The following is a 23,982-nucleotide window of genomic DNA, read 5'->3' as shown; positions in this document are numbered from 1 at the left end:
TGATCAGACTATAACCGGAAGCATCGGGATCCTTTTCTTTTCAAAATAGTAGCATGCTCAAGTTGTCATTCGGGTAGTGTGCAGAAAAGAGGAGGAAAAAGTTTTATACGACTGATTTCACAAGCACACATTAGCCTGCCATTTGATGACTTTGACCAATTGAATTTGGTCCGCTTGATTTGATTACTCATCAAACTAATCTTATTTTACTAATCTGGAACTATTTGCTCCGTATGTCATCGCTATCATTACAAAATGTACATCAAATCACATCCATGTTAAAATATGTGACACACATATTGGGCGGGACAGAGTTTGTCTTCCTTTAAAATAATGTAAATGTCTCACACTGGCTTAACGCAGTGAAGAACAATGAATTGAAATTACTGAATCCGTAGATTAAGGAAAATAAATGGTGATGTATTTGCTAAATACATCAGTATTTGCAATATTGCTGTAATAAAGCAATAAATATTCACCTTAAAGAGCACAGTGAGACCGCTGGTGTTTAATTTTGAAAAAACGGAAGTCGTGATTTTAACTGTGACGCGGGCTTGTCGCGTTCTGGTCCGCTAAGCTGCTCACCGTGATAAGTACCGGACGGGTCAGGGGCAGTCAGAGCCTGTTCGTCAACTCTTGCTCGGTGAAGACGTCGATAGGACAGCGGGGACTCTTCCTTCACATACACCGACACCGTTTGTAAATGCCTGCAGACACACAAAAGATGATGATGACGGCCTCTCCGTGGGACCGCTGGTACTCCACGCGCTGCTGCCTGTGTTGCCATGTCCGCACGGGAACCATCATCCTGGGGGTCTGGTACATGGTGAGCATCGCCTAACTCTGTCACTCACTGCATGCGTGTAGACTTCAAGAAACAGCAGAGCCAGAGACAACATGATATGAGCACAGGATTTAAGAGTATATAATCTGTCATTTAAAATCATTTCACGTCAGACTTGATCTGTACTTGCCTTTTTGATATTTATATAGCTGGAATCAAAATATAAAGATGACATTGTTTTAAATTACTTTATCCAAACTTTTATTTGTAAATACAGGATTATTGATAATACTTAATTTAAGAAATTACTTATAGTATAGACACTTTAATCAAGTATTTTAAAATTGATTAATGAAACAATTCTGTCTTTTCTGTGTTGTGGCACTAAGCTCTTGTGGAGCATGTCTGTGAATTAATGCTGGTGTAGTTGAGTATATCAGACTGACTAAACCAAACACCACATGTGGAAAAAGCTTCTCTCTGCTCCCTATGAATAAATAAGCAGTGGGCCTCTTCAGGTAGGGTTTTGTGTCAGGCTGCCAATTGACTGTGGAGAATTTTCCATTACACTCACCTGATCAATGGGGATGTATGAGTCACCTGAATAATGAGAGGTGCTGGCCAGAGCAAAACAAAGACTTCTACTGTAGGTACTTCATTTAACATAGCTGCACTGTCTCCACGCCAAGACTTAAGAATTTAAGGATGGTTACTGGCTGCAGTCTGTGATGATAAAAAGTTAAGTAATGTAAAGAGCACTAACAGACACTGCTCTGCAGATTATTAATTATGTGTGGAATGTCAGGTGAAGAGGTTTACATTTCTGGTGCGCCATCTGTGCATACTGTTGCCTTCATCTGTCCATATGTTCTCTGTCCCTAAGCTCATCAATGCTGTGGTGTTACTCATCCTGCTCACTGCCCTCAACGATCCTGAGCAGTACCACTTGACCAGTGCAGAGTTGGCTAATGACCTGGATGTCATGGATGATGCCAGTAAGTAGTGTTTTGCAGTAAATGTATCATAAGTTGTCTCTAAGAGTTATGAAGTAGATTATTGTTAGGAGTTTTTACATCCATGTATCTTTTTGTATACGAGGGTTAAATCTTGATGGAGATTTGCTAGAAAACCCAGTGGGCTCTGTGGTGTTTTTCTTAAACTCTTGCGTGTAGGTAGATCCGTCATGTAACTAATGGAATAATTTACTGTGTTATTATAAGGACCTCAGACATTGTCTAAAGTGACAGTCTTCATTTCTGTATAAGTAAAAACACCCAAAGCCACAGCCTCCCAAAAACCCAATGTCCATCTGTGCAGAGCATTTGAAAAGCCTTCTTAACACACCAGGTGCGTGCTGGAACAGTCTGACCAGGGGTGACTCACAGCACATGGTGCTGGTAGTCTCTGATTGGGAACGACTATTGTCCCAGTTCCAGAGGATGAGCGTTGTCCTGTGACCCATTAGTACATGCTGGACCAGCCGGTGCCACTGCAGTTTTACAATCACATGCATAGAATGTTCAGATTTCTGAGGTTTATAAGTATCAGTTCACTCAGTAACATGCACTGACGCTTGCTTTTGTGCAATAACAGTAAACATCTTTTGTTTTAATCTTTTCTTAGTAAAATAATTCTCCCCTGAGAAAAACAACATCATTATCCTTAGGGCTTTGACTCTAGATGAGAAGAAAGCTACTGGTTCCATTTGTTTTTTTTCAGCGTGTAACTGGAGTTGAAGGGGAATTACCGTAGCTCATTAGCTTATTATAAACACACTGAAGCTAACAACTAGCTTGTCACATTTTAATGTTTTTTAGGCCAAATTAAACACGAGGTATATGATATAAATATTGAGCTTTTGTGATAGATTTTAAGCTCAAATTTTCTGGTTAGCTATAATCTACCAAACAGAATCAATGTTTGGGTATATTTATAAATGTTGGGGGAAGAAAGACAAGCTAGTCTTTCTGCTAGCTAACCTTCGTTTAGCCACATTTTTATGTTTTGTGGTGGCACTTAAAGACAAGATATAACATGCTAATGGATGAGCTTTATACTTGTTGCTATATCGATTTGGGGCACAGTTTCCTGGCTTCCAGTCATTATACAACAAAATATTATTATATTCTGAAATTATGTGTAAAATGTATAATAGCTTAAGCATTCACCACCAAATAGCAAGAAGGGAAGGTTAGCAACAAGCCTGTGAACATAATGGAGAATTCAGCTGTTGCCAGATATTTTACTCATTAGCTGGTAAAATAAAACAAAAAGGGGTGAACATCACCAGGCGGCAAAATTGTTTCTGCTGCCCCAGATGGCATAAAATCAAAAAGCTTTTTATGCTGGTATTTTGCCATTTACCTGAATTAGATTCTGGGAATAAAGTGTCACACTTCTGAGTTGTCTTTTTTCTTTTTTTAAACCACAAATCTGATCCATCCTGTGACTCAGAGCTGTGAAACACTGATTGTCAGGTCATTATTAAAAGAATATGGAAAATAATGGGTCAGGCAGGAAAAAAAAGTGGCGTTTCATTGAAGTGACTATTATTTCCCCGTAGTGCCACTTTTATTTTAAGGTTGCTCGGCCCTGCGCTTATGTAACAGAATGATTAGTTCTGTTCTGTTGAGTTGATTTCAGGTCAGGCTGACACGATGTGTATCCCAGAGCAGAGGTTAAATCCTTTTCTAGTTGACAGATGCATCATGCCATTGTTTTCTTCTGCTCTCCATTTGTGGTCCCTTGATGACACCATGTTCTAAACATTTTCATAAATGTAATTCAGGATTGATTGCGCCACAGCCAATGTGACTACAGCCTGAATTAAATAGAAAGCAAAGATCTGTACAGCTTTTTTGAATTTCTACCTTTTCTCCTGTTGCTTCAGACATGTGCATCGCCTCAGCGATCTCTCTGCTGATGATACTTATCTGTGGGATGGCAACATATGGTGCCTACAAGGTAAAAAAAACATTTATTTTACTCTCGTAATTGTATTTCACGTGTTGCTGTTTCCCTGTTGATTCTCTGCTCTTTGACAAATAAGCCATTCTGTCCCAAATATCTAACGTTAAGGTCTTTATTTCAGTTACGTCCCGCCTGGATCATCCCTTTTTTCTGCTACCAAATATTTGACTTTGCCCTTAACACCTTGGTGGCTGTTAGCATCGTAGTTTACCCAAACACCATTCAGGATTACCTGCAGCAACTGGTGAGAAACATCTGATATATGTATATATTTATTTTACTCATCATTTATAATTTGACATGAAATGAAAACATCACTGCTGTCTTTCTGATTCCTCCTCAGCCTGAGAACTTTCCCTACAAAGAGGAAGTTGCTGCTCTCAGTAACGTGTGCTTGGTCGTCATCGTGCTGCTCTTCATCGGCTGTATTCTCGGCTTTAAGGTAAAGTTTTCTGCGCCCAGTTTACATATTTGTCTCATATGCTTAGCAGCACCTAGAAATGTTTCCTGGTCTGCTGACAATATTATGCAACCTTGTTACACAGGCTGTTGCCTTTTTACGTAACCCTCTGTTCACATGTGGCTCTGTGATGTGACTGAAGTGAGGTGGAAATTGATTAGCTTTCACTGGTTCTAGGTAAAGTAGAGCCCAGGAATGAATCTTGAAAGCGTGCTGTGGATAAAACCTCGCTCCAAAAAAGCCGAGAAGCTGTGTAAAAACTCAGAATGCAATGATTTGCAAACCTTCAAAACAACATGTCAAATGTTGACACTTTAGACATTTTGTATTGTTTTGACTGTGCTCGTTTTTAGTGTCTGGACACCTTTTTGTTTTACACCACTCTGTAAGTGCTTCCCACTCCTTGTTGTGGGATTTGAGATGCTCAACAGTTTGAAGCCTCCTTTGTTGTATTTTGTGTCAAATGTTTTCAGTGAGTAATGTGTCTGGACTCTCAGTAGGCCAATATGGCCCCTAACTCTGGACTCTTATTGTTCCAAACTTTGTTTGTCATCCAGTATTAATGATGCCCTCACATAATATGTGCACCAATGGACCTCCATTCGATTGCATATGCTAGCTTTTGAACTTTATTATAATAAGCTAGCTGTTCTCTTCATTCTGACGTAGGATTTAGACATTTTGAAAGCTCCAAAAAGAATTTTAGCTTCTGGTTCATCAGACCACAGTCTCAGTCCAGCCTGACTGAGATCGGGCCCAAAAATGGGATCCCGTTAGGACTCAGGCACTGATGGCAAAAAACTGTAATCAGGCAGATTCTCTTTTAAGTATATTATTTTGAATTTGCTCATGCAGTCCTGCCCCTGTCTCAAATGTTTAGAAAAATGTTGCTGGTTCATTTTATACATGATCCCAACAGTTGTTGGAAATGGGACTGTATTTTTCACAGCAGACATATTTGATTTATCACAGCAGGAAAAGCGGAGAGCACAATACCAGAACCCCAAAGCAGCTACACTGAATTCAGACACCATTTCTTTTATTATTTATATGTCAAAGTGAGAAGGAAGAAGTGTAGTACTATACTTGTAATATAAGGTTTACTCTCAGCTTTCCTTCTGAAAGATTTAAAGTCAGAGTCGGGTGTAGGAGTGTACATATGTGTAGTCTCAAAATTATATTACAGTGTTTCTAGGAAATTTGTGATGATGGTATTTATGACAACACAGAAGAAAGGCTGAACAATGTGGTGACTGCAGTGAAAAAAACACAAGGAGGCATGTTTAATGTTTCTTTTCCAATGAGCTTTGGTTATTTATGCAATGTAAAGTATGAATTATTCCCACGAGGTGCCAGCAGCTACAGTGGTGACACAGCATAACTCATATACAGTGCTGTGAAAAAATATTTGTCCCCTTACTGATTTCTTAGTTTTTTGCATATTTGTCACATTCAAGCAAATTTGAATGTTAGATGAAGATAACCTGAGTAAACACAAAATGCAGTTTTTCATTCATGATTTCATTTATTAAGGGGAAAGACCTATCCAACCCGACCCGGTGCTGCGTGAAAAAGTAATTCTCCCCCTGTTAAATCAGTTTTTTGGAAAGGAGTTCACTTTCACTAGCTGCACCCAGGCCTGATTACTGCCATAGCCGATAAATCAAGAAATTGGGCCGTTGTAGTGGTGAAACAAGTTTGTTTTTTCAACCAGGAGCAGGAAGAGTTTTCTTGCATGTTTTGCAGAGTTTGATGAAGGTTGTTGAAGTAGCTCACTTTTTACTAAATCATCATTGGCTGACATACGGCTCTCGCTCCAGAAGGTTCTGGGCTTGTCGTGTTGTTGTGCCTAAACGTAAACTCTTTGCTTTGCAATCTCATTGACGCTGCAATATTTTTTTTATCATGTAAAACTGTATACCGATATAATCGACCAGCCCTAGGGACGAGTTACTTCCTCTTTTTTTATTAATTTTTTTCAGCCACACTATTAAAGTGGCTCTTTGAGGGTCAGTGTGTTCTGATACTCAATTACTGAACACTGTTTAGTAAAATTAAGCAAACATTTATGGTTCCAAGGCAACCAATTACTTCCTTGCATCATCTAAGTTGGCCTGTGCCATGCACACTAAGTGTGTTTGCAGTAGCAAACTCCTTATTTATCCAAGTGTGTCCCTGGGAGCTCTAGAATAAACCTCTTAATGGTCACTTGGGCAGTGTGGCAGTTGGAAATGTGCACAAAACAAGCAGGCACTTGGCCACTTGCAAAGTGTGGGCGCACCCGTTAAATCCTGTGGAGTTGAGCTGTTAATGAACTTCGGACGGAATCAGGTCAGGCCATTGTCCAAAGCTGACATTTCTCACTTTAAGCACATAGGAGGGGCAAGCTAGCTCACCTTAGGTGAGCGTGCTGCCTGGGTAGAGCTTGCACGAGGTGTCACACAAGATGCTCATATGCTCACTGTGAGTTCACTGCACATTCACCAGCCTTATTCTTACATGGGTGCAGTTGGACATCGCACAGGCTTTGTACTTGAGAGCAGGTTAAAGATAGTTTAATTTGTGGTCCAGATGCAGTTGACGTTTGTGCTCTGACATAAACCTGTGTAAGGTAAAGGGCGCTTTAGCGTCAGTGCAATATTTAGCCTCTTAAAAAAAGTTGCAAAGTACTTTAAAAAGCCATGAAGACATAAGAAAAATCCTAAAAAATAACTTGTTTGTATTATGTATCTAAAGCCAGTAATCCTGTCAGATAGTTGCTGTGATTCTGCTTAAAACCAAAACATTTGTAGTCTTTAACAACAAAAGGTTAACCCTGAGATAAACTGAGATAAAATAAACTGTAACGGTTAATAGAAGCTCATATGTTTCATACTATAGTCGATCAGGGCCTTTTTAGATTGCAAACCCCATGTAATTACCCCAAATCCATCTTTTTAATCAGCACCACTGTCTGAATAATTTCTGATTCAAATAACTGGATTTGCACAATCAGCATCATTATCACACTGTCAGCATGGTTTTGCAGTGGACCATGAAGTAAATTAAGCGATTGCTGCACCTTCCTGTGGAGGTTGTTTGAATAACAGAGCTGTCAGAGCATTAGGGCTGATACTTAATTGGTTCTTATGGTAAGAATGTTTGAGAGCTCAGCCTGGCTTTGGTTCCTGCTAGCGGATGGATGTAGCAGATGGTGTTGTGTTTGGCCGAGGCATTTCAGTAGCAAGCCGCCTGCTGAGAGCCAGATGATTTCTGGATGACAGAGAACAACAGGAACTTGCTACTATAAAGAGACGTCTAATCGTCAGACAGATTCTGCAAACACAATCTGAATCTAAAGAAGAGCGAGAGTTTATTTAGAATAACAACAATTTTACTCCAGCCTTACATTCTGGTGACAGTGATGCCATCTGTGTCAGTAGGTGTGCAGAAAACTTACTTTTACACCGCAGCTTCTCTGGGGGCAAGATGACCCAGTTATATCTGGAACACCTTGGAAAATTCATTTGCATAGTAACGAGGAGAAGCTGCTTGACTTAAAGCTTTAATACAAGCATCCACTGAGCCGTGCTACCAACGGGGCTGATAATAATTTGTCTATGATTTGTTATTTACCATAACTGTGTTACGTAGTCCATGTGTCTAACATGTGTTTATGTTTTCTTTCTTCCCATTCTCAGGCATACCTGATAGCATGCGTGTGGAACTGCTACAGATATGTGAGCGGACGGGGCAGTTCTGAAATCCTGCTGTACATCACGACCAATGACACCACCGTAAGTACTGAGAACAACGCTGACTTCTTTGTTTAAATGATAAGACTGGTGATGTCATGATATCATGTCCGTTCAGGACTTTTCCATGCATATTGGTAGCATTTAGCATCAAGCCCACTTTTTCCAGTTGTACTTGTAACAGTTTGCGACAAATACAGTGGTCTGTTTGGCATTTGTTTGGAACTATTTTCAACAGGAAATTAATATATATTTGGCACTCCAAACATTTTCACAGCAACAGCAGCACACTTTCTGTGGGACTGAGCCAGAGTAAATGATTGTGTGTGCTAATTAAGGTAATAAAACACAACATTATGTGTTTTTCTCAATGGGTTTTAGCCAACACTGAACTTCTACAGCACAGAAGAATGAAATAAATCAGACTAGCAGAAGAAAAAAGTATTTTTTTAGCAGCACTTTATTTTGCTGTCAGACCACCTGTGCAAATGTTTCCAGTGAGCTGCTACAAACGCCTGTGTGCAGAGCTCGCCAGACATGTGAGGGTTCTCGCTTCAACACTAATAATGCACTCATTCCTCACGTGCAGTGTACAGCTGTCCAAATACTTGTAATTTACAAGTCAGCAGTTATTAATGTATGACAAATAAGAATAAACTTATACAAATATAAGTATAATATATTATACTCAAAGTCCATTAAACCCTCTTTCATGTCTAAATCATCATTTAGGGAACTAACATTAAACAGTTTCTGATCTTTGCTGTTTTTCTAAATTTTCCAAGAAGTAGAAAAGCAGCTTCTGTGCAATCCAGACTGCAGGTCACGTTTGGATCGTCTGCGTAGGTTTCCTCTGCTCAGGCCAGTCTGGCAGCCATAAAGTCACTATGTTGATGGGAGAAAGAACATTTAAAGCTGTGCTGTAGTAGCGCGTAGTTTTACAGAAGCTACAGTAGCATGGATGAATGGACAGACTTGGAAAGAGAGACGAGGATCCATGCTGGTGAAGTCATTAGATGGGTACAGTAAGCTCTTTTTAGGGCCTCATGTTGGTGTCTTATTGACCGGACCTGGCTCTCAGTTCACTGTTACCCCACTGCCCACACAGCTAACTGCTTGACTCTGACAGAGGGGAGAAGACTAATGGAGCTATAGAAACACTAATGACTGTTTTGACTATTGCAAAACGTGGTTTTCGGTCTGAACACATAAGGAGCTGCCAGTAACTGGCCCCATCAGGACTGATATTTGACCTTGCAATATATTGGGTTTCACAAGTATTTTGACAAAACCTGTGCTCCCAGTCTGCAACTTAAGACCCCTCAGGGCGTAACACTGCACACAATTTAAAACAGCACCTGATGGTCTACGCGCTGTAGTTCCACTCGCTCCTGATGTGTAAAACACGTGGGCTGTAAAGAGAGACCCAGGAGGCAACTTTCCAGCTGACTGACATCATCAGTGAGGAGTGCCAGAATATCAGCAGCCATTTATTTCCTAACATCAGCCTCACGTCTGCAGGGATGCTTTTTCAATTAGAGCTAGCCATATTTAATGGAAGCTCCCCCACATACCACAGCCGGGTTTGTGGCTTTTGGTTAGCAGCTTGCATGGTGTTACATCAATTATATGATGGTTAGGTCTAGATGGTCCACTAATGCATTGCATGTGAACTGTATTCTTGGGCATAAAGAAAAGTAATTGACACCTACACACAGGTGCTTTATTGGAACAATAAATAAATGCATCATAGAAGAAAGCATGCTTAATTTCTCTTCATGGAGTTGGTGTGGGTGTTGACTCTTGCTTGGCCCCACTCCCCACAGATCACGGTGTCGTTCAGGCATGGCACACAGACTGGGGATTTATTAGCTAGAATAGAATAGCAACTGTTAGATTTGATCCACTGTGTATCCATAGATGCTTTCCAATACACACACAATGCAGCAGAAGATTTATTATACCCCAATATTGCCATAGTGATTCCTGTGCTGCTTGCTTCCGGTTGTAATCCTGACTCCTGTGTTTCCCTCTCTGTCAGTTTGCTTCCTATTTTATTATTTTGGGCTTAGCATCCTTATATTCCTTTCTCTTTATTTTAGCACCCTCCCTTTCTGCAGCTCACAATTGTCTCAGTTGAATCCACCTGTACCTTCTTTCTCCTTTCCCTTAAATTATATATGGTGTGTTTTGTTTCCATTGAATTACTTTGTTTTCGCCGACTCTTGTGCTGGCTCTCCTGCACTCGGTCAATTCTTTTTTTATTTATAATCTAATGCACCAGATGTGACCAGATGCAATGCACTGTTCTTTTTCTGGACAACAGATGATGTCACATGTGTCACAGCAGGGCACAGACAGATGATTGAAGTTGTGTAGTAACCTTAAAGTTCATGATATGCATACCACATGCTACAGTATGCACTTTAAAAGGATTTCAGTATGTGCTGAAACTCTTTAAAATGATCTAATATATGCAAGTACAGGCCTAAAGGAAGTTATTGATTACTTAATATCCCACATATTTATTTCAACATCATTAAAGTTTATTGTCACAAAGGCAAGACTGTACCCTCATTGACTCATTGTTAAATACTTAATACCACATGCCGGTCAAACACATAGCGTTGTTGAGGAAGCCCACATTTCTGTTGTGAGAATGAGTGCTGGAATGCTGAAAGAAATCTTTCAGATCCAGGAAAACATTATACAGCCTTAAAATTCATCAGTTTTTTTTTTTAAGTTCCTTCATGGTGGGACCTCAATTCTGGCTTTTTCATATCACATAACGGGACTCAGCATTGAGTGGAGACATCAGTCCAGCTAAGACTGTGCCTTATGTGATGCATATAGACAACCATTAGCCAAATTTATTTTGGAACTCCCCACTTATCCTACTTTTACTTTTGGTGTAGGGGATGAATAATAAAAGATGAACAAGTAGATCTGTCCTCTCTAGTTATCTGTATACAGCTCTAAACTAAATCTGGCTGCTGACAGATGCTTTTGATTTTCACGTGGCACAATTTTAGGACACTTGCTTCATGTACTACATTTCCTTCCTGATATAATAGTAATAGTATTTCAGTAGTAGATTTAAAAAACTTTTTTTTTTTACATAAAATAACAGGGAAAAGTCCTGCAAATAAATTCAAAAATGAGCATGGGAAGCTTGATGGCTACTACATGTTAGCACTGCTGTTGTAAACATGGTAGTATATAGGTCAAAGCCGCACTGTGCTGAAGTACAGCCTGCTGCTTGCATGCCTTTTTTTCTTATGTATGACATTTATTTTAATATTTTGTCTAAAAAGGCTTCCAATCAACCGCTCCAACTGCTTATGTAATGTGCAGTGCAAATAAGACTGGTCATCTTGCCATACTTGCATTTTACATGTTATATAATCATATTTAACTGCAGCCCTGCAGTTTAGCCTATTTTATTGGGGAATCAGACTGATTTCTGTGCAAGCTGTTCTCTCTGGGCTTACAAATATTTCACTTAATCCAAAATAAATTTTTAATATTTCATTTTTTTCTGTTTCAAGTTACATCAAAAGTGATGTAATATTATGCAACTTTACCAAAAACATGTTCATATTGATCAGACTGATTTTCATGGTGTTTATTCTGAGTCATGTCCTCATTTCTTTGTCTTCCAGGTGCTGTTACCTCCTTATGATGACAGTGTCAGTGTCCCTCCCAAGCAGGCTCCTCCACCTTACACCACTGTTACAGCATGAAAACATTCCCGGGATCCTGCCGACTGCTGTTGATAAAAGCACAGCAGAATTGATGCACCACACTGCCTCTCCACTGTACAGTATATTTCTGGATATATTGTAGCTACACACACATTACCGTTCTCTTAATGCATTCACACGCATATGTACAAAAACACCTTGGACAGATATACAGACGCACACCACCGTGACCTCTCATCCCTTCCTGTTATTTACTTATTCTTATGTATTTCTCTCCTGTAGCTCTCTGTGTATCTCTGTGTCTTAGTATTCATCCAGAAACGATGTGCACTTTTATGCATTTGAAGCGAAACAAGACAAAAGCACTAGAAAGTTCGATAGATGATATATATTTTTATTAATTCTATTTATGCTCTCTGTGTCTGTAATCGTATTCTGTGGGTCCTACCTTTTCACAAACATATTTAACTTGTGCAGAAATGCAAAAAACCCAACGTATGGCTCACATTAACGAGTGAGGAGCCGTTGCGTGTTTCCTGTTTGTCTCGTCTGAGCTCGTGATCAGGGTTGGATTGCCTTCATTCATAGCTTTCTCTCTCATGGGGTGCACTTCATGGAGCCACGTGTGAAGTGTCACCTTGACGGGAAGTTTCCCAAAGAAATGCACCTGCCTGTGTTCTGACATGATCAAGGAGCAACCTAGTGTATATCAAACATATCAGCGTATTCTACCACAGACATAATCACGGTCTCGTGTTCTAGAAATCAGGAGTGTTGATTTGCGTTGACTGATATTCATAACTTTCTAATGTAATTGTGTCTTTCTACTGATTGATGACAAATGTCTTGGATTGCTGTTTATCTAGAAGCACTGATCTGGAATCAGCTTGCTCTTTGAAGTCACTATAAGTTGGTTGCTGGACAGAGGACTCGGAGCCCAATAAATATGGACTGTGGTTGTGTTTTTTCAGTTAAGCCTAATGGGAGCTTTCTTGTCTGTGTAAACATTACACAAGTCTGTTCCACCAGATGGAGTTACTGGCAAACCACTCGTCCCTGGACACAAAATGTCCTGCAAGGACTCAAATGTCAAACCTTCTGTATGGAAAACAAAGATGTGACATATATTTATCTATTAAAATCCAATTTCACTGATAGATGTTGTGTGTTTTATTTTGTCAAACATGTATATGAACTTGAGCAGACATGTTTCAAGGGTCAAATGGAGCTCAGTGTGTGTGTGTGTGTGTGTGTTTGCAGGAATTATTTAAATTAATCTGGTTAGGGTTTTTTTTTCTGCTATTAAGAGTTAAGCTCTAGCTTAAATGGAAGATGTGATGTCGAAAAATATATTTGGTCACTGAAGTGAGCAGTGACTGTATAGTATTTTAGTATTTAGTATTTATTTATTTATTGTCATTGTCAAGAACAATGAAATTGCGTTTGGGGCTTCCATACAACCCAAAAAAAAGAAGAAAATAATAAATACCCCTTAAAACCCAAGTGTACATATTTAACCCAGTGTGACTCCAATGCAATAAGACAATCCTTAGCAATAATGTTCGTAGAAATTCAGACAAAGACCTGAGAAACATGACAAAATACAACAATGCAACCCATTCAATATTATTGTACTGTGAGATATGATATCAGATATGATAGTTATCTATTTAAGAAAGAGGGGGGGGGGGGGCAGGAGGGGGAAGAGAATAAAGATATGATGCACCAATGCAGACCAGTTCATTGCTATTAAGAAGTTGGATATGGTTATTGTCCGTGAGAGGGGGGCAGAGAGTTCAGGAGCCTCACAGCCTGTGGATACAGGCTGTTGGCCAGTCTGGATGTTCTGGCCTGTATAGACCTGTACCTTCTCCCTGAAGGCAGCAGATGGAAAAGGTGGCGCGCAGGGTGATGTTGGTCCCGCAGGATACTGTGCATACTGTGTGTATAGTCTAAGGAGCTTGGAAAGAAAAGCGTCTGGAGTTCTTTAAGTTTCCTTGAAGACGTTTCACCTCTCATCTGAGAAGCTTCTTCAGTTCTAAGAGCAACTAGTGGAGAGTCCCAGATTATAAGCCCTATGGGAGTGTCCCCAAGAGGGTCATGTGATTTATTGAGGTCAAATGGACCTCAATATATCACATGATAGGGTGGGGATAGGTTTCACAATGGGTTCACCTGAAACCTTGGCTGGTTGTGACCCACACCCGTTTTCCCACCTTGGCTAGTGTGATTAGGTAGAGGATCAATAGGGGGTCCATGACCCTCTTAAGAGGGACACACCCATAGGACTTAAAACCTGGGACTCTCCACCATTTGATCTTAGAACTGAAGAAGCTTCTTGGATGAGAGGTGAAACGTCTTCAAGGAAACTTAAAGAAGTCCAGACGCTTTTCTTTCCAAGCCCGTTAGACTACGATGAGCTGGATGACTGAGAACCTTCACAGACATGTCTGTATATAAATGTGTCTACTGTGTGGGAGGCAGGGACCCCCAGAGTGGAATTGTGATGACTTTTACTTACCAGGTCTTTCCATAAACTGCTGCTGTGGCTTTGTACAATTCTTCTGAGCATAATTTGTAAAAGTACAATCCGCCTCTTTCAGAGCAGTGATGACCCATTAGACTACACTAGACTTTAAATCTATCAGGCCTCTGACAGTCTGACTCCATTACATTATTATCTATCATTTGATGAGCTACTCATGTTCCTTAGTTTGAAAACAGGAGCCAGGCTGACCAAGTACACGTCTCTAAAACTTTAATGTAAGAACAACATGAAACATTTACGTTGTCTCTACTTTCCTCCAAATAATAAATGTTTAAAGTGTTTTCAATATGTAAAATTGGGAGTTTAGTTCCACTTATCTGGAATAAATATGAGTAAGATGATCTGAATGGGAATAAAACACTCATAGTTATTGTTTTACCAGCAGACTGATCAGAACAAGAGGCGTCTCCAAAGTCAGAGTCAGAGTGGGAGTATACAGAGAAATAGTGGATGGAGTAAGGGACTAGGCAATGCAATAGCCTCCAGAGATAGAGACAGGACTGGGATATATGTACATTTGCAACGCGGAGCTAAGGCATTGACAGACTTTTCCTGCTGGAGCTCAACTGTTGGCTCAGTTTTTGGATTTTCAGAGATTTTAATTCGCTGAATTAAAAATTCCAAAATAATTTTTTATATAATGGTGAGTAGATTTCAAATTGTTATCTTGAAAATGCTATACTGTGGGTTTTCCCTTTTCTAAAAGAACCGATCCTTTTTCTTTAGCGTTTTAATAGCAGGGTAGAAAGAGTAATCACCACCAGTCACCTGTGTGGTGTTGACTTCTTATCTGCGTTAGGACACATCCTGTGCTCCTTTCACCTGCATCATGAAAACTCATCAGAGAACTTGGATGTGCAAAACAGACACAGTGTCATAAATGCTGTTCAGTACATGATGTTTTTGTGCTTCATAGTAAACACACAACTTTGGCTTCCACTCACAGGGGGAAATATGAAAGGAGCTGCTCTTTTGTGGAATAACCAAAATGCTGTAATTACTAAACTTTCTTCATTTCTTTGATTCATGTGTTTAGAGGAAATGCCAGTTAAAAAAAACATTTTAGGACGCTGTGGAGTGTCATGAAATTCTACAGCACATAACAAGATTTTACCTTTGCTGCTGGGATTGCCATCTGAAGATGAAAACACTATCAGGGTGGCGGCAGAGAGACGTAAAACACATGTGAGTTCAGAGGGCAAGTGTTCCATGAGGGTTTGCATGTGTGACCTCTGCAGGTCTCAGGTCAACCATATAAACCTGGCTCTGTGTAGAAGTGTTGATTTTTTATTAACTGAACACACGGAAGCTGCTGAAGTTCTCATTTGGGAATCCAAAACAAAAGTTTTATGTTGCCTTCACGTAAGATTGTTCCTGTATTGTTCTTTTCTCCTTTTTCAAATTTGAATATATTTGTAATTTCTGCACTGATCACAGATATTTCTAAGACAGTAGTAAAGGCTGGAGTCTGAATATGACGGGTAACAAGTGGGTCTCTTGGGGAGGGGATAGGGAAGCAGTCTGGTGTTTTTCAGCCTCTCTTAAATCACTGTAAACCTCCTATGCAGCAAAGCATTCTCATTCACAGAAGCTCACTGACTTTCTTTGAATGCTTTAGGAAGCACAACACTGGTATACTGTACAGCCCACGTCTTTAAACAGAGTTTATAGAACAGATGATGCTATTTTAAAGTGCTGAATATCTGAGAACAATCTCCATATTTCAAGGAAATTAGATAACAAGCATATGAAGAATATAAAGTGCAAAACACTATACAGAATATTGGTGGAATTGTTTTTTATTCTCTTGTTGACACTCTTTCCACAAATGTATTGCAAATGTCACAAAATGTAACAAGTACATTTTCATTCTGCCATATCGTAAGTTTATGCCAAAACTTATTTGATTTAAACTGCATTAAACTGAAATTACTCAACGTGCAATGTATCAGTTGCAATCAGCCTCACCTTTCGTGTGCAGCTGGTCCCAGTACAAATCATTCCCAGATACTAGGTGCTTCACCTAATCACAACCAACCGTCATGTGTGCGAGTCATGTGTCAGATTTTGTGTTTATTATAACACAACGCTGTGGCTGTAGCTCAGGTGGCAGAGCGAGTCATCTACTAACTGGAAGGTTGGTGGTTTGATCCCTGCTGCCCCAGACTGCATGCCAAAGTATCCTCGGGAAAGATATGGATCCCTGCATCTCATTCAGTGTTAATGAGAATGTCAGATAGAGAGGACTTAGACACAGAAAAAGTGCTTGTATGAATGTATGCGTGGATGACGTGTGTAATATAAAGTGCTTTAAGTGCTCGAGTAGAGTAGAAAAGCACTTTATAAGAACCAGTCCATTTATAATGCAGATTTCTTGCCATGTTTCTACATGTAGACAAACATATATAAAATAAATAGTAGGTTCCTCTATTTGGCAGCTTCTCTCTCTCTCTTCTCCATCTTTGCTCCCTGGTGATCAGGTTTGTACCCTACTTGCGCTGTGGAAGTGTTTCTTCTGGATCAGCTCTTGTTTTTGTGCTTACGTCACTCTGCTGCAGTTGTCGTCTTTCATCACAATGAGGTGTCTGGCTCTTGGCCTTTTCTGCCTGTTGTGCTGTAACGCAGCGCAGACGTACAGACGCCGCCCCAGACCCATCACAGCAAGAAGCAACACAACTTTCCCAATCAAAGCAGTTGGTAGGTGATTAGTCGGTTACCACAGCATTTCTGTATCAGTTTTGCCATTTCATCCCAAACTCATCCCAAACTTCCTCATTGTCTTTGATTTTAGAGAATCCATGTAAAGCCATCCCGCTGGATTTCATCTTTGTGATTGACAGCTCCAGAAGCATCCGTCCCAATGACTATGAGAAAGTGAAGACCTTCATCATCAACCTGCTTCAGTTCCTCAAGATTGGCCATAATGCAACACGGGTCGGTCTGCTGCAGTATGGTAGCGTGGTCCAGCCTGAGTTCTCCCTCAGCACCTACACCACCAAGAGCGAGGTAGAGCAGGCAGTGAGGAATATGGAGCACCTCGCCACAGGGACCATGACGGGTCTGGCCATCCAGTACACCATGGAGACAGCCTTCACCGAGGAACATGGAGCCCGACCAATGAACCTACACATCCCACGAATTGCTATGATTGTGACTGATGGAAGACCTCAGGACACAGTAGAGGAGATTGCAGCTCAGGCAAGACAGGCTGGCATCCAGATTTTTGCTATTGGAGTAGGCAGGGTGGATATGAACACACTGAGGGCCATAGGGAGTGAGCCGCACTCGGAGCATGTGCATCTGGTGGCCAACTTTAGCCAGATAGAAACCCTGATCTCTGTGTTCCAGTCCAAACTGTGTGGAGGTGAATAATCCCGTCTATTTTAAATGTCTCTCTTTATTTCTAAAATGCATATGTGTCTAATCATGCTTGAGTGTTTGTGAATGTTTTTGCGTGTATTAGGTTCAGACATGTGTGAGGTGGTGGACCATCAGTGTCAGCATATCTGTGTGAGTAGCCCTGCCTCATACAGGTGCAAGTGCAGGGAAGGATACATCCTAAACCCTGATGGCAAGACGTGCACAGGTAACCCCCTCCCTTCTGTTATTTACATAGCTACAGTCTTTTAACGCTGCCCAAAACTTGTACAAAGGACCTGATGATGGTCTGATGGCTTAAGGACCAAAAATGGATCACGTGACCTTTTGCATAACAGATTTTGCCCATCTGGCCACCTTATTTTCATTTTTGGTTTACTCTCACGGTTTGGCTGCAAAAACAATCACTGAAACCCTCATGTTGCCTTTTTACACCAGACTGACACAACTTGTGACTCATGAGTTTCACTCAGATCAAAGCAAAGTAAAATGGGAGTGTCAGTTTAAAAAGTCTCACTCGTTGGCTTATATTTAGTTTCTGCTGTCCCTGACTGACTGGTTACTGCAGGTTTCCTTCTGCACACTGAACTGTAGGTGATTGTTCTCCACACTGTTGCAGCTGAGGACACGTGTGCTGTGGTGGATCACGGCTGTGAACACATCTGTGCAAACCTGCCTCGTGGTTATGAGTGTCTGTGCCGTCCAGGATATCAACTCACCATAGACCTGAAGACGTGCAACAGTAATATTACATTTTTTTACTCATAAGAAACTGTTTTATTCAAATTTCATGACTTATTGTTAGAGTCATAATGGAAACACAACTTGCTTCCTGCCACAATGTTGTGTTTGTGGAGTAAAGTGTTGGCTTTAAATCATCATATATAGCAAGTAGGAATAAAGTACAATAATTTATCTGGTCTTGGATAAAGGAACTCAGCGTCATGAAGCCAACACTGCCCAAAGGCACAGTCACCGTGAGAAGTTTTTTTTTCCTACCAGTGATGTCTGTTAACCCACTGATGGAAAATTTTCCCTTTGCTCCTTCGGTGGATGTTAACAAAAAGCAAAGTGGGGGAGATTTCCTGAAGGAAGTGTGCTTTTGCAATCATCAGTGCAGTGCAGCTGCTGAAATGTAGAGGTGTATCTGGAGTGTCATAGTATATCCCAATCCAAACAAGAATGAGTTCAATCATCACAGTGGGTTCACACTCTGCACCTTTAGAGTGGATTTTTTTTTTTTTAAACGAAATAATTAGATTTAGCAGTCTTATTCTTCTGTATTGGGCATGTTTTTATTAATCTGAAAAGTCTTGTCATAAAAAACAACAACAAAATAACCAGTGAAAAAGTGGAATATCTAATAAGAGATTCATCCTCTCCAGGAATAGACCACTGTGACCTGGGAAATCATGGCTGTGAGCACAACTGTGTCACCGTTCCAGAGTCCTACATCTGCACATGTAAAAGGGGCTACGTCCTCAATCTCGATGGCAAGACCTGCAGCAGTAAGTACTTTTTTTTTTATCATTCATAATGCGGCAAAATAAAGTGAAAACACAGCAAATATACAGCATCTTATGAAACATTCAAACGGTGCTGCTACAGCAACCACGACATAAATTTCACCCAATGCGTCCTTGCAGAAATCGATCACTGCGATCACAAGCTACACACTCAGACCTGATGGGAAAACGTGCCAAAGTAAATTTAGTGCTTTTTCATATTTAACTAAAAAAAAAAAAGCTCCACATTTTCTTCATATAGAGAGCATAGAAAGCCGCCTGTTTTACATTGCACAACGCAGAAATTGACACATTGGTGGATGATTCTGAGATGTAAAAGTGTCACATGAGGTCTAGGATGATTATCTAGCTTTTTGGGAAACTATTTTTACAATTTAATGCAAAATTTGCAAGTTAGTAAATGTAATCACTACCTGTCTTTTTGTACTGATAAAATGACTTCCTCTAGAGATCGATCACTGCGCTGATGGAGCCCACGGATGTGAGCAGGAGTTTATGAGCACAGAAGACAGCTGTGTGTGTAAATGCAGGAAAGGCTACACACTCGAATCTGATGGGAAAACCTGCAAAAGTAATTTTAAATGAGCTGTTTCCATGTTATTGGTGCTGTTTTTATCCATATTTTTCTAAAGTTATTCCACATATTCTTCATACGTATAGAGCATAGAAACACCCAAGTATTGATTCATAGCTTGTCTAATGATGTGTACATTTGCATCTATTGTCTCATATAATTCTAACCATGTTTCAGCATATGGAAGGAATTCGACTGGCTGATATAGAAATGTGTCACATTGATGTCTGGGAGGATTATTCAGTTATGTGAACTTACCTCTGTTTCTGTGTTCACTAATAAAATAAAATAAAACAAACATAAAAACTGCAAGATGTAAATGTTCTGCGTATTTTTCAAATAATAGAAACCAGTTTAACCAGTTTGATCCACAATTTTTCATGTAAAAATTCAACACTTAGTTAAAACCTTCTGTTTTTGCTTGTTACCTAATTTCTCCTTTGTCTCTGTGATCCGTCAAAACGATTCCTAACAGAGATCGATCACTGCGCTGATGTCGCCCACGGATGTGAGCAGGAGTTTATGAGCACAGAAGACAGCTGTGTGTGCAAATGCAGGAAAGGCTACACACTCGAACCTGATGGGAAAACCTGCAAAAGTAAGTGCAGCTAAACTGTGTTTCCGCGTCATTGCTGTGGTTTGTCACAAAAACACTTTTGCTTATACCTGTAATGTGAGGCAACACTTGAATGATTTATATCATGTGTTATGCTGCAAACTGACATCCACATGCCTCTGTAAAAATGTTGTTAAAGCACAATAAGCAATGTAATAATTAGGGTTACCCACTCTTGAATAAACTTCTTTCACATTCTGATAACAGTAGAGGCTGTAGTCATGATGATGCAACACATTTATCCTCCACCGTTCATCACTTATAGTAAGAGTACAGCAAGAGATTAATTACAGATTTATAGATTCACTGCATTGAACTGAGTCTTGAATTCAGCTTTATCTGAATTTGATTAAAAGAACTTGGCAATAATGGAAGCACTGCTCTCCTGCAGAGATCGATCACTGCGCCGATGGCACCCACGGATGTGAGCAGGAGTTCATGAGCACTGAAGACAGCTGTGTGTGCAAATGCAGGAAAGGCTACACACTCAGACCTGATGGGAAAACATGTCAGAGTGAGTTTGAGCTCATTCGGTGTCATAAATAATAACAGTTTCTCCACCAGAGAATTGTTTAACACTTTCTAGTGACCCATGAATCACAACTGTAATGTGAAAACACTGATTGCCGAAATACTTCGGAATCATTGTTGGGGGTAAGTGTTAAGTGAACATCACATACATGATAGATGTTGAAATGCAGGCATTCGGTGGGTTAAGCATAGAACTACGTTTGAATCTTTTCAGTAAGCTGTGTTGCACTGAGTCTTATTATTATTTTTCTCTGCTTTTACTAGTTTTCTCTAGAGGCATCTCATCTGCAGAACTATAACACTCTGCACAACACGAGACAAAAATAAACCAAATTCAGAGTGTGACGTTTTTCATCTGCATGTTTTCAAATGTTTCTATGATTGTTTATGTCCCCTATTTGGGTATTTATGTGTTGCATAACTTTGAGTGTGTTTTTGAACCCAGTTATGAGGTCAGTGCTAATCCATGGCTCACCAAAAGATATATCTTTTCCCTCCCCTGGATTAAGGGATATTCTGTTTACCACCACACAGCATTCATAATGTCAGAGAGTTATTAGACCATTTATTGTATTTGTAGCCTCACAATATATCATATAAATGCTAATTCTGCCATACACTTACACTACTATTGCTACAGCAACATCATGGTAATCTTTGATTCTGTGTAATTAAACTGAAAGGTCTGGATCTGTGTCAGACAGTGCACCATGGCTGTGAGCATCAGTGTGTCAGCACCAATGATTCCTACATCTGTAGATGTTTTGAAGGATTCATGCTGGCTGAGGATGGGAAGAGCTGCAAAAGTAGGATTACTCTTATATGGACTGTTTTCTTGAGAATAAAATGTGAAATAAATAAAGGTATATATTTTAAATATCCTTCTTTTTCCGGCAGAACCCGAGTGCAGCGAGGGAGTCATGGATCTTGTGTTTGTGATCGATGGCTCCAAGAGTCTGGGCCCCAACAACTTTGAGTTGGTCAAGCAGTTTGTAAACAGCATTGTGGACTCGCTGGACATTTCTAAGATGGGCACTCATGTGGGTCTTCTTCAGTACTCCACAAAGGTACGCACAGAGTTCACCTTGGGCCAGTACTCCACAGCACAACACATCAAGAGTGCCGTGAACAGGATGCAATACATGGGAAGGGGCTCCATGACTGGCTCAGCCCTGCGCCACATGTTTGAGTCTAGTTTTTCAACCAAAGAAGGCGGCAGGTTCAACATTCCCCGTGTCAGCATCGTGTTCACTGATGGACGATCACAAGATGATGTTTCTGAATGGGCCACTAAAGCAAAGAATTCCGGTATTTCTAGTCATCCCGATGTACGACAACCTCAGAGTATCTTCTTCCTAATACAAGTTTCATGTTGTTATGATGCTTTCTGATACTTTTCAGGGATCACGATATACGCTTTGGGAGTTGGCAAAGCCATCGAACAGGAGCTGAGAGAAATTGCGTCAGAGCCAGATGAGAAGCACTTGTATTACGCTGAGGATTTTGAAAAAATGGCAGAAATTACAAAGAAACTCAAGTCCAGGATATGTGCAGGTACTCCACACAAGGCAGAAGTACAGGAATCCCTGCAAGGGTCTCAAAAATATGTGTGATCTTTCTTAATAGATGAAACTAATGCTATGTTTGAGGCTATTCAGGTAAAGTGGAGCTATAATAAGGGCAGATTGGTGAAAAAATGTAGCGTTACTGCCACCTATCTGCTGCTGCCATGGTAACCTGTGAGCAGAGCAGCCACTCTGTGCAATACCGTCTACTGTATTATATCAAGTAACTCATCAGTCTTTTATGCTCTGCAGTCATATGTCCTTCCTGCATGTCCCTCACATTCTCCACAGGCAGAGACAAGAAAGCAGAAAAGGATTAGGGGAGAAAGGACGAGATAAGAAAAAGAATCCAGGGACCGAAAGTCTTTCACAACCTATCAACTTTTCTTCTGCAGATAAACCATCTGATGAAAACATGTGCCAGTGTGAAAACATGATAATGTTTCAAAACCAAGTCACAGAGAAGCTGAAGAGCCTGGTTCAGAATAATATCCTTTTGTGCTCACTGCACAGATACCAATGCTCAGGATTGCCACTGACAAACTATTTCATGTGTCATTCATGTGTTTTGTTATGTGTTTTTTTAAAACCTTGAACACAGTTTGCAGCTAAATTGGATTATTCCATTGACGCTCACTTTCGCTTAAGGACAAGTTTTAAAATGTAGGTTAAGTGGGGATCAGACGCTGGTTAATCCCACGATGTCTCTTTTGTCCTGTGATCTCAGAAAACTCTCATTATGCGTCAAAAATTTCAATTATGACACATTTTTAAAGGGACCCTGGTTACTCATATTAAACTTGGGAGCTCTCTAATAGGCTGACAACATTTTCAGGGTGTAGCCCTCCTTTCATCTTACGGCAGCTGGTAGAGGGAAAGCCTTTTGGGAAAAGTCTGCATAGATCAAATTTATATACATATATAACTTGTGATCAAAAGACTAAATTTATTGTTGCAGGTAATCAGCATAATTGTTGCTTCATAGAAGGTTTTAAAACTTTGATTAGGAGCAGGCAGAGGCTGATAAATACCAGATCTGTCAGCTGATTTCTCAGTTACCTCAATCACACTGATGACATGACAGTATAAACAGCTTTAAGGGTGGCAAATGCATTTTACTTACACTACATCAGGAAATCCAATCATTTCCCAGTAACAGGTCTAAAACTTCACTGGCCAGAGAGGTATAAGTAACTCCTTAACATGCCTACTTGCAGCCATGTCAAAGAGGCTGGAGACTCTTGAGAATCAACTTGTGCATAAATGAAAGGTCGAGACTCATCAGTCTCTACTCTGCGGCATCTCCAGGATCCCTTTAATCCTGCTCAACACGCTATGATGGAACATATGCAAATGCAGCTCTTCTTACTGAAGATATTTATAAGCTCTTCTAAAACTACAGTGTATTCCTTCTGAAGTATTGTTAATGTTATGTAATGGAATATTGCATAATTAACTCTTTGTACAGAAGACTGACAAATAAACATTTTACACTTCATAATTTTGGCTTTTTAAAAATGATATTTTCACCATAAACGATTCTAAGCAGTCATCTACGGCACTTACACTTTTGACTAAAAGTAAAAAAGCAA

The 23,982-nt window shown here is 40.1% G+C and overlaps 2 protein-coding genes across 3 annotated transcripts; both read left to right on the top strand.

Annotated features, from left to right (window-relative positions):
• Positions 1-578: 578 nt before the first annotated feature.
• Positions 579-12,809, top strand: LOC101476554 (lysosomal-associated transmembrane protein 4B). Its single transcript, XM_004560018.4, has 7 exons — positions 579-826; positions 1,668-1,779; positions 3,675-3,748; positions 3,876-3,998; positions 4,098-4,196; positions 7,895-7,990; positions 11,611-12,809. Exons 1-7 carry the CDS (start codon positions 704-706, stop codon positions 11,689-11,691), a joined length of 708 nt encoding a protein of 235 aa, XP_004560075.1. The 5' UTR covers positions 579-703; the 3' UTR covers positions 11,692-12,809.
• A 1,857-nt stretch (positions 12,810-14,666) lies between these two features.
• Positions 14,667-23,885, top strand: LOC101476834 (matrilin-2). Of its 2 annotated transcripts, XM_004560019.4 has the most exons (14): positions 14,667-14,843; positions 16,759-16,897; positions 16,992-17,564; positions 17,664-17,786; positions 18,198-18,320; positions 18,964-19,086; positions 19,553-19,675; positions 20,154-20,276; positions 20,686-20,808; positions 21,509-21,631; positions 21,723-22,133; positions 22,227-22,379; positions 22,786-22,878; positions 23,602-23,885. In XM_004560019.4, exons 1-14 carry the CDS (start codon positions 14,841-14,843, stop codon positions 23,655-23,657), a joined length of 2,289 nt encoding a protein of 762 aa, XP_004560076.2. In that variant the 5' UTR covers positions 14,667-14,840; the 3' UTR covers positions 23,658-23,885. The 2 variants fall into 2 exon arrangements, with proteins under 2 accessions (XP_004560076.2, XP_076745825.1); XM_076889710.1 differs by lacking the exons at positions 22,786-22,878; positions 23,602-23,885 and adding an exon at positions 22,682-22,777.
• The last annotated feature ends 97 nt before the right edge of the window (positions 23,886-23,982 follow it).

Source organism: Maylandia zebra, linkage group LG11 (genome assembly GCF_041146795.1).
Source record: "Maylandia zebra isolate NMK-2024a linkage group LG11, Mzebra_GT3a, whole genome shotgun sequence".
Taxonomy (NCBI): domain Eukaryota; kingdom Metazoa; phylum Chordata; class Actinopteri; order Cichliformes; family Cichlidae; genus Maylandia; species Maylandia zebra.
The sequence above is the reverse complement of the archived record's forward strand: the minus strand, read 5'-3'. Positions and strand labels throughout refer to the sequence as shown.

What these genes read in the sequence shown, in the direction of transcription:
- LOC101476554 (XM_004560018.4), top strand. Translation starts at nt 704, where the DNA reads ATGCCTGCAGACACACAAAAGATGATGATGACGGCCTCTCCGTGGGAC. An exon ending in GGATGTCATGGATGATGCCA is followed by an intron (nt 1,780 to 3,674) that starts GTAAGTAGTGTT and finishes CTGTTGCTTCAG; the next exon opens with ACATGTGCATCGCCTCAGCG. An exon ending in AGGATTACCTGCAGCAACTG is followed by an intron (nt 3,999 to 4,097) that starts GTGAGAAACATC and finishes ATTCCTCCTCAG; the next exon opens with CCTGAGAACTTTCCCTACAA.
- LOC101476834 (XM_004560019.4), top strand. An exon ending in AGACCTGAAGACGTGCAACA is followed by an intron (nt 18,321 to 18,963) that starts GTAATATTACAT and finishes CATCCTCTCCAG; the next exon opens with GAATAGACCACTGTGACCTG. An exon ending in CGATGGCAAGACCTGCAGCA is followed by an intron (nt 19,087 to 19,552) that starts GTAAGTACTTTT and finishes GACTTCCTCTAG; the next exon opens with AGATCGATCACTGCGCTGAT.